Consider the following 14702-nt stretch of genomic DNA (forward strand, 5'->3'; position numbering starts at 1 on the left):
CGTGAACATACTCGACTGTGTAAATACAAACTCTTGTGAACAAGGCACCGGCGTCCCGGTCGAGCGGGAGAAATACTTTTGTTTCCTTTACCTCCGGTCAACGTTAGCCTAACAACTGTAGTTTCAGAGACCCGTGTTTTACTGTATTTGTGCTAGGCAGTATTACTGTGTTGTATATGTTTTTTTTATTTATATTTATAAATGTACGAGAGGCATCGTTTTTAAAGCACGGTTTACAGTCCCCTGCAGGTGCGACATCCCTCCTTGGAACAGGAGGAAAAAAAAATAAAGAAAAAAGAAAATATAAATCATAAATTAATTTACTTCACGTTTAACCCATCCAGACTTGCCAATATCATTGATTGAAAAGTACAGTGTCACTTACCGATTTTAATTTTTAGCCAGATTGCTAATGCCATGTAAGAATTCAAAGACCCCAATGGTATTTTGGATCTTCTATGATTCATATTGGTGTCATAATTAAAGCTACCTGCGTTGCACCTTGATCCAAAGTTTCTGTGATAATATATGGAGCCAATATCCCAAGTGTAAAAAGTCTACTCCTAAAAATCATTCCGGTTTTACATTCAAGTTATTTTGTGTTAATCTAAATACAAAACAACCTGAAGTAAACTAAACCATGTTTCAAAATCACTGTAAAAGTAGGTTTGTAATAAACCATTGAAACACTAGAAATATTTCAATACAATAAAAGCAATATGAATTCAGAAATGCATTTGTTTTATAGTTTATACACTCTGAGTAATGAGACCGAAATACAAAAATAAAATCTCACTCACACTTGCAGGAAATCGGTCGTTTCATATTCTCAGCTCAAAGATATGACAGTTGGAAGACGATCAGTGAAACTGGCATTTATTCAGAGAATGTGTATATACATCCCAGATACACACACACGCGCGCACACACACGCACACACAAACGGACGCACGCACGCACACACAGTGTTGCACCGAGTCCAAAAGACTCATTCCGATACGAGCCCCTTTCTTTACTTCCCATAGCCTGTAGCACCTGCACAAATACTCACTGAAAGCAGACGTCTCAGGGAAGCGTCAGATCGATAGCTTATCATTTACACAGCCGTTCATGTGGAGGACCAAGAAAAGCCACAGAGGTAAATGCTGGTGTACAGGAGAGTGTAAAAATCAGTTCTCTTGAATCGTCAAAGATTCCACAAATGCGTACTGAGCACCCTCGCTCGAACACTTAACGCGGTAAAAAGCATATCTTTGGTATCAGCAGGAGAACAAACAAACAGCTTTTGTTGTCGACATCTCGTGTTCCGGGTCCGCTCTGGTCCTGAAGATTGAACCGGCAGCTGATGCATACAACAGCTGGCAAGTTCGCACGTGTGAGAAATCGCTGTCCCGTAAGTATGCAGCACGGACAGGCTGAGATTTGGCAAGTCTTCGAACCCACTTCTTTCAGACGCATCGAAGCAAGTTTGGCATCCTCCACGTTGATCGCACACTGAAACACGACACACTAACAGGGGTGTCCAATCTTACCCGAAAAAGATAAACCTGTGGGTGCAGGTTTTTGTTTTCGCCAACACTGCAACACCCGATTTAACAGATTAACCAATCATGGTCTTCAATCAGGACCTCGATAAGTAGAATCAGGTGTCGTGGTGCTGGGCTAAATCAAAAACCAGTACCCACTTTTTCGTAAAAGACTGGACACCCCCTTGCTTTTAAACATTCGACATGTTCTGATGGCACAACGGCAGTAATTCCCCTCAGGCAGCTTGCTTGCATTCACAGGTAGAGGAAAAAGGTGACTAGTGACGGAATGGGGGTACAGGGGATCTTTTTTTTTTTTTTTTAGTGGACCACGTACACACAGTGGCAGGACTGCAGTGTGCATTGGGGTCGGCAGGGTTTGTGCGTGGTTACAATCAGCAGTCGTATCTTAATCCTGAGAACAACACAGAGGGTTTAATACGTCGGTCCTGGCCGATCGCCGTGGGAAACCAGGTCACCAGCACAGCGTTACAACTGCCACAACAGTTCACGCGCTGCGCTAGAGTTGGGCTTTGGAAGGAGTCCCCCCCTGGTGCATCCTGGGAAAAGGTCGGAGGTCAGGTGGAGGTCGCGCTGTCCATGGTGGCCAGGAGGTGGGAGATTTTGGCCCTCTGGGAGGGAGTGATGTTCTGGCTCATGTGGATGATGCAGTCCATGGCCACCTCTGGATTGGCCTGGACCAAGCTGAGGTCATAAGACAGAGAGAAAGAGAGAAGTGTTTTTGTACGCTAAATGCTGAATGGTTCAGTTGTTGTGCTTAACGTATGCCCTGCGTGCTTCTACTGTGTGTGTGAGAGTGTGAGAGAGAGAGAGAAGAGAGTGTGTGCAAGAGTGTGTGTATGAGTGAGGAGAGTGAGTGTGTGCATTAGCATGCATGTTTGTGAGTGTGCGGGTGAGTGTGTGTGTGTGAGAGAGAGGAAGAAGAGAGTGCATGCGCAAGAGAGCATGTGTGTGTGAGTTAGTGAGGAGTGAGTGTGTGTATGTGAGCATGCCTGTGTGTGTGTGTGTGTGTGTGTGTGTGTGTGTGTGTGTGTGTGATATTCCTGACCTGCGGATGTGCTTCAGGGCGTAGTCTCTCTTCAGGTACTTGATGTTCTCCCTGATGGCTGACCGGTTCCCGTCTTCCTCTGACAAGTGCTTCTCCAGCCACTCCACCACCACTTTGTTATTATCCCACAGGTACGCCTGCGAGAGAGTCCATCCCACAGAACCTCCTCTGAGCCTTGAATCTTATTCTTTATCTTTATTTAACATTCTCAGGGACATGCTGAGGGTGGGACCTTCATAGGCAGTGGTGCAGAGATACAATAAAACCAAAAAAATAAATACATTAAAAAAACACCACTGCAATTTACTTGCAACGCAAATGCAATTTGGTTGCAACTGCTTTCGAGCAGCTCAACTTCATGCAACTGATTTCATGCAATAGCCAATCAGAGTAGAGACACGGGTCACGCGCAGACGAATGTGCCAACGTTTTCTGTAACTGTAGCTGTAACGTTAATTTAGCTCATACGCTGTTCCGTCCTAGTTTTAAAGAAGATCCAGAATAGGGACATATAGCTTTTCGTTTCCTTGTTGAAATGACTGCCGATCATATTAAGAACAATAACTTAGCGAATAATATACCGTTATAGTATCAACCGTAAATTCCTTTACAAGTTTTAAGTATACTACAAAAAATACCGGTTAAATGTATCCGCGCATTATCGAATGAGATTACGTAACACACTTTATTCTGACTGGTGATTGACTACGATTCAAATTTCTTGCGAATTGCCTCGTGTAACCGTAAATTGCTTGAAATGACACCGGAGCAACGCGTTGCAAGCAACAAAACTTCCGTGGACATTGCTCCGTGTAACAAGACGCTAATAATGTAGCCAAGAGGCTAGCTCTCTCGCCTCCCGTCTCCGTAACGGACGAATTTCGGACGCACCTTGACGGTCCCCTCGGTCTCCACGAACCAGCGGCGCAGCATGGACTGGATGTGCCCGTCGCTCAGGTCCTTGTTGGCCTGCAGTATCTCGCCTTTCACCACCTGCTCCAGCAGGAGACGCCGGAGACGCCAGTAGAAGAAGCTTCTTGCGTTCTTCCACTCCAGGATGTCCTGCGACCAAACTCGACAGTTAGTCAAAGTAGCAAATAAAAAAATTAAATAAATAAAAAAAACTCACCCAGCCTACAAAATATAACAGTGAAACGAACCCCTGTGCCAGTAGAATATGTAGTATATTCTGGAAACATATTTCACAGCTGTGTTTAAAAAAAATATATAAATATTGCAAAGTCTGAAAGCGGTAATATTTTACACATTTGCCCACATATTGTGAAGTATTGAAATGATCTATTTTATTTCAGTATTCCAGGTCATGTAGTAGAGGCAGCAACTCTGGGGGTTTTCAAGACCACACTTGATACAGTGCTTGATACCATCTAGTTGGTAAATAAACAGAGCACCAAGTACACTTTAGTGGTGGGGAAATAGCGAGCATTGTCAGGCTGAATGACTTGTTCCTGTCAAATGTTATGTTTAAAAATAAAACAAAAGTATACTGCAGCATATTCCATCTCCGGAAGGGATACTTGAGGTCAAGCAGGAGACACTTTTAGAGCAAGCGGGAGTCATGGAGGTGCATATTATCACACGCTGCAGGAGAGAAGAGGAGGCGCCCCCTCACCGAAATCACACCCTTCTCCTGCATCCTCCCCGGGGTGTCGTGGAGGTCCACGAACTGCACTGCCACCTGGTGGTAGATGGGCAGCAGGAACTCCTCCCGGGCCTTCAGCTTGCTCTCCAGCTCCTTGCGGTCTTTCTCCAACAGCTCTGGGGTGCCTGTTCAAATGGGGGGGGGGGGGGGGGGGGGCGATGATCGTGTCATAAAACCACCGACCCAACTGTCACACCGGCTCAGGTTTTAATGCAAGGGCGTCCTCAATCTTATCCAGAAAGGGCCGGTGTACATGCAGGCTTTTTTGTCTCAACCAAGCAGCAACACACCTGGTTCTACTAATCGAGGTTCTCAGCAGAGACTCTAGTGGTTGATTGGTAGAAGCAGGTGTGTTAACGGCTTGGTTGGAACAAAGAGCCTGCACCCACACCGGCCCTTTCTGGATAGGATTGAGGACCCCCTGTTTTAACGGATCGGACCGCTACGGAGTTTTCCGGTAAAACTTCCACGCAGCCGCGGGGCAGGGCTTACCGAGCTGCTCAGCCAGCCGGGCGTAGGGGGGGTCGATCCGGCGCATGGTCTTCAGAAGGTCCTTCCGGCGGAACTTGATCTCCACCGTGCCCTCCGCCTCCAGGACCCCGCCCCTGCACAGGGAGGAGCCAATCAGAGCCGTGGGCGGGCAGGGGGTTTCGACTGATTACGTTACATTACAGGCATTTAGCAGACGCTCTTATCCAGAGCGACTTAGACAACTTACACAGCTTTTTTACATAGCATTTACACTGCATTCATTTATACAGCTGGGTATATACAGAAGCAATTAGTACCTTGCTCCAGAACTCTACAACGGCTGTGTCCTACCTGGGAATTGAACCTGTGACCTTTAGTTCACAAGACCAGCTCCTTACCCATGATACTACACTGCTGCCTATTGATTGATTGATTGACTGAATTTGATCATTTGACCGCCCCCGTACCTGCTCTCCCGGTCCGCGTAGAGCTCCATGCACAGGGGGTTGATGGTGGGGTCGATCACCACCCAGGAGCCCCCCCTGAGCTCGGCGTGGGGGGGGATGTAGACCAGGACGGGCTGCCGGAACTCCCGCAGGCTGTCCACGATGTAGGCCCCGAACTTCAGCACCTGGTCGTACATGTCTGAGGGGGCGCAGGGAGCCACGGCAACAGGGTCAGTTGCCATGGAAACCCGCCACATCCCAGAATCCCTCACGTAATCAAACTACACAAGCGCCAACATTCCTACATATTACATATTACTCATTCTTCATATAAGCATGTACTCTCCTCGTAAGTGTGTGCTGCCAAGATGCACTGGCTTTTTTCCACTCTAGTCTACCTGCTAAGCTATGCGGGCATCGATGTGCACATTACACAAACAAGAGCTGCTCTTGCGCAATGAAATAACAATGAAACGCTGGCAGAAACTCCTCCCACTCTGGATGACACCACAGCCAATTACGAGCCACACGGTAGGGCTGCCAGCCAATCAGCAACACCGGCACGGGGAAGATTTGATACAGGGCCTTAAGGCAAATCGCTACACTACCGAAACTGACGTTTAGGACGACGAGGCCACCTGACAGCGCCCCCGACGCCGCCATCGTTCCGGCATTTCTCACGCGGCGCGCGTACCCTTCATCCCTCCGGAGAAGCCCCTCCAGTTGGCGAAGACCATCAGGGGGAGCTGCTCGCGGCCGAAGTCCCGCACGGCCTGGGCCGTCTTGAAGGCCGAGTCCGGGAACCACACCTGCCCCGCCTGCTGCAGGAGCTGGAGAGCGAGACGGGGGGGGGGGGGGGGGGGGGGGGGGCAGGGGGGTCAAAGGGGAAAGGTAATCTCGCTTTACCCTGCCTGCGATCGCCATGGCGACTTGTACGGCATCGCGGGAAAGGAGGGCGGGAGTTACTCACTTTGGCCTCGGAGTCCAGGTTGGCGGGATCCGCGGGAACGGTGACCTCCACAGTGCGCGTCTCCACGGCGATGACCCCCAGCGGGATTCCTCCTAACCTGAAGAGACATATCTCCCGTCATGTATAGATAGACACGCTTTTCAGTTTTTCAGAAATACAATATTGTGGGAACTTGATCTTCGGCATACTTCCACATTCTGCATCCAATAATCAAAAAGGTACAAGACTTGTAGTAATCTGTTAGACTGTAGACCAGGGCTGCCCAAATATTCCCTGTTCCTGGAGGTCTACCGTCCTGTAGGTTGCCACTCCAACCCTAACAAAGCACACCTCATTCAACAGCTAGAGATCTCGTTGAGCTACTAATTGGTGTGCCAAACTAGGGTTCAGATGTTACCAGCTACGGTGCGAACCCCGGAACTGCCGCATCCCCCTCCTAGGTGGCCCCCAGTTTCAGTGGGTCTACACTCACCTGGCTCGGCCCACCACCACAGTCTGCGCCCAGGAACCCATCACCTCCATGAAGGAGCCGTGGTCGAAGAAGCCGCTCTGCCAGGAACCTTTAATCGCTGCGGAACAAGACGGCATCCAATCACACACCTCGGCCCTGGGCACCACTTCTTCACTTCCATTTATTCAAACTCATTATGGGAGAAAGGAATGGATTAGCCGCGAGAGCGCTCTCCTCTCTCTCCGCTTTAAAGAATAATGGCCACCCTCACCCTCCTCTTTAAAGAATAATGTTCCCCCGGCTCCCGTCCCCCAGGGCACGCGTATCGCGTGTGGGCACGCACGCACGGTCGCAGGCCGATGACACGTGTAGCCCCCGTATCTGATGCCCGGGGCGTGCCATACCAGCGACCCGACATCAAAACTCGATGCTCAGCGCGTGAAATATTCAGCAGGTCTTCCTCGTGGCAGTCGAACGGGGAACGTGATACACGTCCCCTGCAGGCTTCGAGGGTTTTCATATGGGAACGTGTTCTAAATAACTACAGGCTTTATGGTAATCATATGAGATACAGCAGGATTTGTGGTTTTCATACAGCAATGTGTTACACGTTCCGCAGTCTGTGGTTTTCATACGGGAACATGTTAGGGATCCTGCAGGATGTGTCGTTTTCGCATTGGGAAGGTTTTCCTCGTCCCGCCGTCTTCGGGACCGTGCGTGACCTCACACACAGGCACGGCTCTATTTTAGAGGGGCGGACGGGTGGGGGGGGGCGGGGGGAGGGGGGTCTTACTGGGATGGGGCCTCCCGGCCAGCAGCCAGCGTGGGTCATAGGGGGCCTTGGTGGGGGTGAAGTCGACCTCCCTCTCCACCGGGTCCGTGGGCGGCAAGACCGGCACAGGACTGTGCTTGTTCTGAAAGGACACGACAGGCACCCGCACGTTTAGGAAACAGGAACCTGCACTTTTAGGGAACAGGAACCTGCGCGTTTAGGGAACAGGAACCCGCACTTTTAAGGAACAGGAACCTGCGCGTTTAGGGAACAGGAACCTGCACATTTCAGGAAACAGGAACCTGCACATTTCAGGGAACAGGAACCTGCGCGTTTAGGGAACAGGAACCTGCGCGTTTAGGGAACAGGAACCTGCGCGTTTAGGGAACAGGAACCCGCGCGTTTAGGAAAAAGGAACCTGCACATTTTAGGGAACAGGAACCTGCACATTTCAGGAAACAGGAACCTGCACATTTCAGGGAACAGGAACCTGCACTTTTAGGGAACAGGAACCTTCACTTTTAAGGAACCGGTATCCTCACATTTACATAACAGTAACCCGCACATTTAATGAACAGATACCCGCATATTTAATGAACAGGAACCAGCACATTTAGGGACATGAAGTCCCTTTAATAGAAGACGGGAAACCCATAATTTTACAAATGTTTTTTTGGGAAGGAACGCGGTACCTTTGGCATGTAGGAGAGCCACTGCAGGATGGTGAAGACGCCCTCAAAGTCGTCCGGTACGATGGAGTGCGTGACCCCGTTGTTGTGCATGATCTGCACCCCGCCGAGCTGGTTGTTCGAGGTGTACACCTCGCGCCCCAGCACCTGTGGGACGAACAGTTTCCGGAGTCATCCGGCGGGACACCATTTCTCACCTCCACATGATCACGGTACATTTCTGAGGGATCACCCTGGACCTCATTTTCTGAGTCTGAGTCAGTGGACCACAGAATGGGACATGCAGCTCGTCTCAACAGCCTGTTCCTCTCACCATAATGTTCTCACACACTGAATTTGCACAGCGGGAAATCCATCCACAACTGCCAATATATAGACAGGGAAACCGTTTCTAAAGAGGTCACAGGAGACATGCAGACACAGAGACACTCAGGAGGACAGACGGATATACAGATGGACGGACGGACGGACAGACAGGCAGATGGGCGGGAAGATGAACAGACAGATGTATGGACGGACGGACGGACGGACGGACAGACAGACCTTGTTGAGGGCGCCGGATCCCGTGAGGATGATGTGGGAGTTCTCCACCTGGATGACCCGCTGGCCCAGGCGCACCAAATAGGCGCCGATCCCAATGGCCCTGCAGGTCACCTGCAGCACAGACACACACAGTACAGACACGCTGCAGCACAGACACACAGCACAGACACGCTGCAGCGACACACCTGAACACACGTGACCCAAATTTCCCGTGGGACGGCACCATTTTGGCCACGCCCACTCACCATGCTGATGGTGACGATTTCGTCATACGCCAGGGACGTCTCCCCGGCGATGGTGCCGGACCCCCGCAGGTTCTCCACGCCCAGCCCCTCCTCCATCCCGATGATGTCAGTGATGATGTACCTGAGGATGGGGGGGGGGGGGGGGGGGGGCAACATGATGATGCAAAAAGTTAGTTTCCTGTGCTGATTACAATGTTCAGCTAAGAACATGTTTGTGATCTTACACCTTAAAGGGCTAGCTGGTTATTTTAGGGACAACACACAAAACATTTAAATGTAATGATGATAATAATTGAATAATAATAATTTAAAGAAAGAGAGAGAAATGACCGACCTGGACTCCCCGCCCTCCTCCACGTGCTGGCAGTGCACAGAGTTGGTGGAGCTGATGCGGGTGTAGTCCTGGGGTGTCAGGTACAGGTATTTGAAACCCTGCGTACACGAAGGGCCACAGGTGAGCTTATGTCATGTCAGTGTCACAGTAAATGGCTCTTCTTGGCCAACTGTTCTTTTGGACCAGCACCAGTAATTAAAATACGCATCTGCCCCCCCCCCCGCCCCCCCGACGCCGGGGCCTCACCTTGTAGGGGTCCCCCGGGTCCACCCAGGCCACCTGGAACTTGTGTCGGATCTCCTCGGCCAGGCCGATGCGGGCGCCGCTGTTGGCGGAGACGTAGACGCGCGGGATGCCCTCCTCCCGCGCCAGCTCCGACGCCCGCAGGAACAGCAGGTCCTCCTGCGGCCCGAACGACCCGATCTTGTGGGTGATGTCGTTGCTGATGACGATGATCTCCCGACCCTCGGGGTACTCCGGCGTCTTCATCTTCATGCGGAACGCCACCATGCCCACCTGCAGCAAGGGGGGGGGGGGGGGCGCGGAAAAAGCGATTACATCATCGCAGCACTTTGTGTGTGTAAAAAGCATTATATAAATGCAATGAAACATTATTATTATTATTATATTATGATAGACTGTCCTACCTCGTTGTCGCCAGGGAGCCGGTTCATCTGCACCAGTTGCCCCTGGGGGTCCAGCACCATCTCGGTGCAGATCAGCACGTCTTCAGGGTAACTGTCCCCGGAGCCCCACATCTTGAACAGAGCCTGCAAGGACGAGGAGGTGGAAAGAGCGATGAAGATCGAGGGGCGTGGTCAACGAGGGGGGGGTGAGGATCGGGGCGATGTGGCGGTAGAGGGGGAGGGGGGGTGGGGGGCGGTACCTGTCTGAACATCTCGGGGAAGTCGTACACGTAGGTGGTCCCCAGGGTCTGGGCCTGGAACCTCTTGGACTGCAGAAGGTCTTTGGTGACGTAGGGGGTGTTGATGAGCATGCCGTGGAGGAGCCCCTGCTTGTCCCCGTACGACTGGAACATGATCTGGGGGGGGGGGGGGGGGCACCACAGGAAGTGCTCAAAAACACAGAACCATTGACACACTCAACAGCTCAGTGCATATGATGGAGACCACACCGAACCACTGGTTGGCTGACAGTAAATAATTCATTTATAAATGTCTTAAGGCATATTTATAGAGCTGGGCTCATTCGTAACTTAAGCAGGATATTAAATGCAGCATCTGTGTCTGGACACTGCAGCGCAGCAGAAGTACCTGTCCGGAGCTGAGGTCGGTCACCTCCTTGTACAGGCTGATGTCCAGGTAGTAGCCCGATTCGTTGGTGAGGAAGAGGCGGATGGGGATGGCGGTGCCCACGGGCGTCAGGCGGATGTTGATCTTCAGCTCGGCCTGCAGGACACGGAGCTTCCAGAGCCGACTGCCGTACCGCATCACCATGGAGCGCACCGACTCCTCGATCTGAGGAGAAACACGAGGAGGAGCGTCACCACGGAGCGCACGGACTCCTCGATCTGAGGAGAAACACGAGGAGGAGCGTCACCGCGGAGCGCACCGACTCCTCGATCTGAGGAGAAACACGAGGAGGAGCGTCACCATGGAGCGCACCGACTCCTCGATCTGAGGAGCAACACGAGGAGTGAGAACCAACAGGATGGTAGATCCCCAGAAACAGAGTTGGACAGGCAGCTGAATGAGGTGCGCAGACATGGACCCAGGATCAGGGCCTTGGGGGTGGAGGAGCAGGGGGGGGAGACACACTGACCTTGGAGGGGTCCATGATGACCGTGGGGACGAAGTTGAGGAAGATGTGGTTGCAGTCGGTGCGCACGTGGGTGTTGCTGAAGGCCACCTCCAGCTCGTCCATGGCCTCCAGGAGCAGCCGCTCCCCCTCGTTCTGCAGGTACTCGAAGGAGGCTTCCTGGGGGGGGGAGGTGGGGGGGGGGCAGGGAGCAGGGGTTTTAGGGGGGAGCATAGAAACCGGTCACAGGTCCCTTACCACAAACCCATACCATCAAATTTGATTGGATGACTGCTTGTTAAAAACAACACCACAGAATTATAACTGTCAGTGCAAAAGAACAAAGCAAAACAAAAAAGAACCAATCAGGGCCACTCGTGTTGGGGGGCGGCGTGGCGTGGCGCGGCGTGGCGTTACCTTGGTGATGAGGTCGGAGTGGCGTATGATGGCGCGGATGAAGAAGCGGTAGTCGGTGACCTCGGCGCCCTCCTCCACGCGGGCGGCGCCCAGGTACAGGTGCATCTTGTGGTTGGCGCAGGGCACGGCCGCCAGGTCGAAGTTGCGCATGCGGCTCAGCTCCAGCTGGAAGGCCAGCGCCGGCTCCAGGTTCCGGTAGATTCTGTCCTCCTGGAACTGCAGACGCGACGCGGCGTGCCGTGCGTGAGCCCTCGCAGTACGGCTCTTTCACAGATCACGGCTCTTTCACAGATCACAGCACTTTCACAGTTCACAGCACTTTCACAGTTTTTTTCGATTATTAGATTGTCAGCGCATTCACAGAAACAGGATATGGTCTTTCTTACCTCATCTCTAGCTCTGAAAGTGAAGAACTTTGGAAATTCCCTCTGTATAGTACAATAAATAAATATTATATTTATGTCAAAATACCATCTGGTTTGCAGTTCTGAGAGAAAAACGTCTTTGACACAGTCTTACAGGGGCATCTTTATCATACAAAATTTAGAACTGTGAAATTAAATTCAAGAAATTCAAGTGTTGCATAATTACATTTTAACCTCCACATAAAATACCATTAATTATTAATAAAACAACATTATAAACATATTATCTTACCTTCTGTGCCACTAGAAATGTGATTCTTCTTATTCCATGTTCAAAAAGTATGGCTTTCTGAAATCATAGAGAGATATTTGTAAATCTATATGCAGGGAGTAACAATGACAAAAGTACTGCATCCAGAAAATGCACAGCAAAAGCTCCCCAAGACCACAACAAGACAGGCCGCGGACAAATATGAGTAACCTTGTGCTCACCTTGAAATTCTCCAGGAGCGGGGTTGGAAACCACTGAGTTAAATTTTGAATAATTGTTAGTTATCTGTGTGGATTGTACTGGTGTCCAAAAAGTAAAGGCATTCTGAATAAGTATTCAGCCCAGGTCTGGAGCACAGCCTAGTCGGGACGTGAGGGTTCGTACGGGACAATGTGACGTGAGGGTTTTGGAGGGGGCACCGTGTAACCCCTCACCTTGGACTGGGCGTAGGCGCTGAACTCCGTCACCAGCTTGTCGTCGTCCTCCGTGTCTGCAGTCTTGATGGACACGTTGAGGATGTGGATGGGGTTGTCCTTCATGTTCTGCAAGGGGCCGGTAATGCAGGGGGCGTGTGATACAGCTGGAGTCACGCAGCCCAAATCTGAGACCCCGTCCACTCACGCAAGCCACCCGCCCAAACCTGAGACCCCACCCACTCACCCACCCGCCCAAATCTGAGACCCCACCCACTCACCCACCCGCCCAAACCTGACACCCCGTCCACCTACCCGCCCAAACCTGAGACTCCGCCCACTCACCCACCCAAACTTGAGACTCTGCCCACTCACCCACTCGCCCAAACCTGAGACCCCGCCCTCTCACCCACCCGCCAAAATCTGAGACCCCGCCCACCTACCCGCCCAAACTTGAGACTCCGCCCACTCACCCACTCGCCCAAACCTGAGACTCCGCCCACTCACCCACCCAAACCAGAGACTCCGCCCACTCACCTGCCCAAACCTGAGACTCCGCCCACTCACCCACCCAAACTTGAGACTCCGCCCACTTACCCACCCGAACCAGAGACTCCGCCCCCTCACCCACCCAAACCAGAGACTCCGCCCACTCACCTGCCCAAACCAGAGACCCCGCCCACTCACCCACCCAAACCAGAGACTCCGCCCACTCACCCACTCACCCAAACCTGAGACTCCGCCCACTCACCCACTCACCCAAACCTGAGACTCCGCCCACTCACCCACCCAAACCAGAGACTCCGCCCACTCACCCACCAAAACCTGAGACTCCGCCCACTCACCCACGCAAACCAGAGACTCCGCCCACTCAACTGCCCAAACCAGAGACTCCGCCCACTCAACTGCCCAAACCTGAGACTCCACCCCCTTACCCGCGCTCACCTTGCAGTTCTCCTCGTCGTACAGGGTGGAGCAGGCCTCGGAGAACAGCGGGCTCTCCAACAGGGGCTCGGCGAAGCTGGAGATCACCTCGTCGAAATTCCTTCAAAAACACAAAAAAAACCCCGCCCCCCCCCCCAGCTGACGTCAGCACATCTGGCCACTCCCACAAGTGAGCTGTCAAGGACACAGTCTTAAGAGTGAAGCTGTCGACAACTACGGCTGGGTCAAATTGAAATAGTTCTTTACGTGTTGGAGAAATTTTAAAGCACTCCTGCAGATCACCAACAAAACATGTTACTAACCAAAGTGAAAACCATCTTTCCTTAGAATACTGGCGAAATTAAATGATCCTTCAAAAAAACAAGCGCAAGTAATCTGCAGGTTCAAGCATTTCAAATGCTTGTTTGACCCAGGTCTAGTTACCACTGAGTTATACGATACTAGTTAACTGACCTATTTTCTCTGAGACTAAGTGCCACTGAGACTATGGCAACCCTTATAAAGCTCGATGGAAGACACGCTTTTTGGTGACCCTCACACACTACCTCTTGAAGTCCTCGAAACAATGGAAGGCCACCATGGCGCCCATCCTCTGGCAGGGCGGAGAGAGCGCCCCCTCCAGGAAGAGCTCGCTGCCCTGCCGCCGGATCTCGAACTGAGTGCAGTTCACGGGGACGGACACCCTATCGAGGCAGGAGGAGAGGGGTGCGATGAGTGGGGATGACCGGGGGGGGCAAGGTCAGGGGTGAGAGGTCAAGGGGTCAGGGGTCAGCTGAGGCAGGGGTTCAGAGGGCAAGGCATAGCCGTTTAGTAGAGTGGGCGGTGCCTGCAACAGCAGCCTACTTCTACAGAGCTACTTCTCCACAAGGAAAGAGTGCCTTTGTTAAAGAAAAACAAAAACTCAGTTAATTTAGAGGCTTTTGGTGTCTCTTGAGTGCCAAACAAGCCCGTTGTGCCGTTTGAGGGTGCCGCATTCCGTTCGCCGGGGAAGCGGATTGGTCTGGACAACGCCGTCTGGAGGAGAGAGCACGCGCACCTGGGCTGCGTTAACTAATCAGCCCAGGTGCTTAAAGGTGTGTTCCTCTCCACAGTTTGGGGCAGAGACCGGGAGTACACACCGAGAGAGCGAGTCTGAGTTTTGTTTGTACGAGCACTGAAAGATGGAGAAAGATACTGGCAACTGAAAAGCAGTCGCTTGGTTTTATTATTTCAGTTGGTTGTTTCAGTTTGTTGTTTTCACCCGGAACCCGTGAGGGGGAAGGGTGAAGGTGTTTGTTTATTTAATTTCGTGTTGGCATGGGTGCACTCTCTCTCTCTCTCTCTTTCTCTCTCCATGCAGCTCCCAACGGTGCAC

The 14702-nt window shown here is 51.8% G+C and overlaps 1 protein-coding gene across 3 annotated transcripts in view; it reads right to left on the bottom strand.

Moving 5' to 3' along the window:
- Window positions 1-855: 855 nt before the first annotated feature.
- The window catches only part of acacb (acetyl-CoA carboxylase beta), a 32032-nt gene continuing 18185 nt past the window's right edge, over window positions 856-14702 (bottom strand). For all 3 annotated transcript variants that reach the window (XM_035436408.1, XM_035436407.1, XM_035436406.1), the window contains 25 exons: window positions 13894-14031; window positions 13349-13448; window positions 12425-12532; window positions 12012-12068; window positions 11741-11782; window positions 11355-11570; window positions 10962-11117; window positions 10454-10657; window positions 10066-10221; window positions 9827-9949; window positions 9426-9695; window positions 9180-9277; window positions 8846-8966; window positions 8601-8711; window positions 8061-8204; window positions 7390-7510; window positions 6618-6714; window positions 6146-6242; window positions 5870-6005; window positions 5197-5374; window positions 4751-4863; window positions 4229-4383; window positions 3487-3657; window positions 2596-2732; window positions 856-2231 (listed from right to left, as the gene is read on the bottom strand). In XM_035436408.1, the coding sequence (XP_035292299.1) occupies window positions 2105-2231; window positions 2596-2732; window positions 3487-3657; window positions 4229-4383; window positions 4751-4863; window positions 5197-5374; window positions 5870-6005; window positions 6146-6242; window positions 6618-6714; window positions 7390-7510; window positions 8061-8204; window positions 8601-8711; window positions 8846-8966; window positions 9180-9277; window positions 9426-9695; window positions 9827-9949; window positions 10066-10221; window positions 10454-10657; window positions 10962-11117; window positions 11355-11570; window positions 11741-11782; window positions 12012-12068; window positions 12425-12532; window positions 13349-13448; window positions 13894-14031 (3376 nt within the window). In that variant the 3' untranslated portion in view covers window positions 856-2104. The remainder of the gene's footprint in view (window positions 2232-2595; window positions 2733-3486; window positions 3658-4228; window positions 4384-4750; window positions 4864-5196; window positions 5375-5869; window positions 6006-6145; window positions 6243-6617; window positions 6715-7389; window positions 7511-8060; window positions 8205-8600; window positions 8712-8845; window positions 8967-9179; window positions 9278-9425; window positions 9696-9826; window positions 9950-10065; window positions 10222-10453; window positions 10658-10961; window positions 11118-11354; window positions 11571-11740; window positions 11783-12011; window positions 12069-12424; window positions 12533-13348; window positions 13449-13893; window positions 14032-14702) is intronic.

Source organism: Anguilla anguilla, chromosome 10 (assembly GCF_013347855.1).
Source record: "Anguilla anguilla isolate fAngAng1 chromosome 10, fAngAng1.pri, whole genome shotgun sequence".
NCBI classification, from domain to species: Eukaryota; Metazoa; Chordata; class Actinopteri; order Anguilliformes; family Anguillidae; genus Anguilla; species Anguilla anguilla.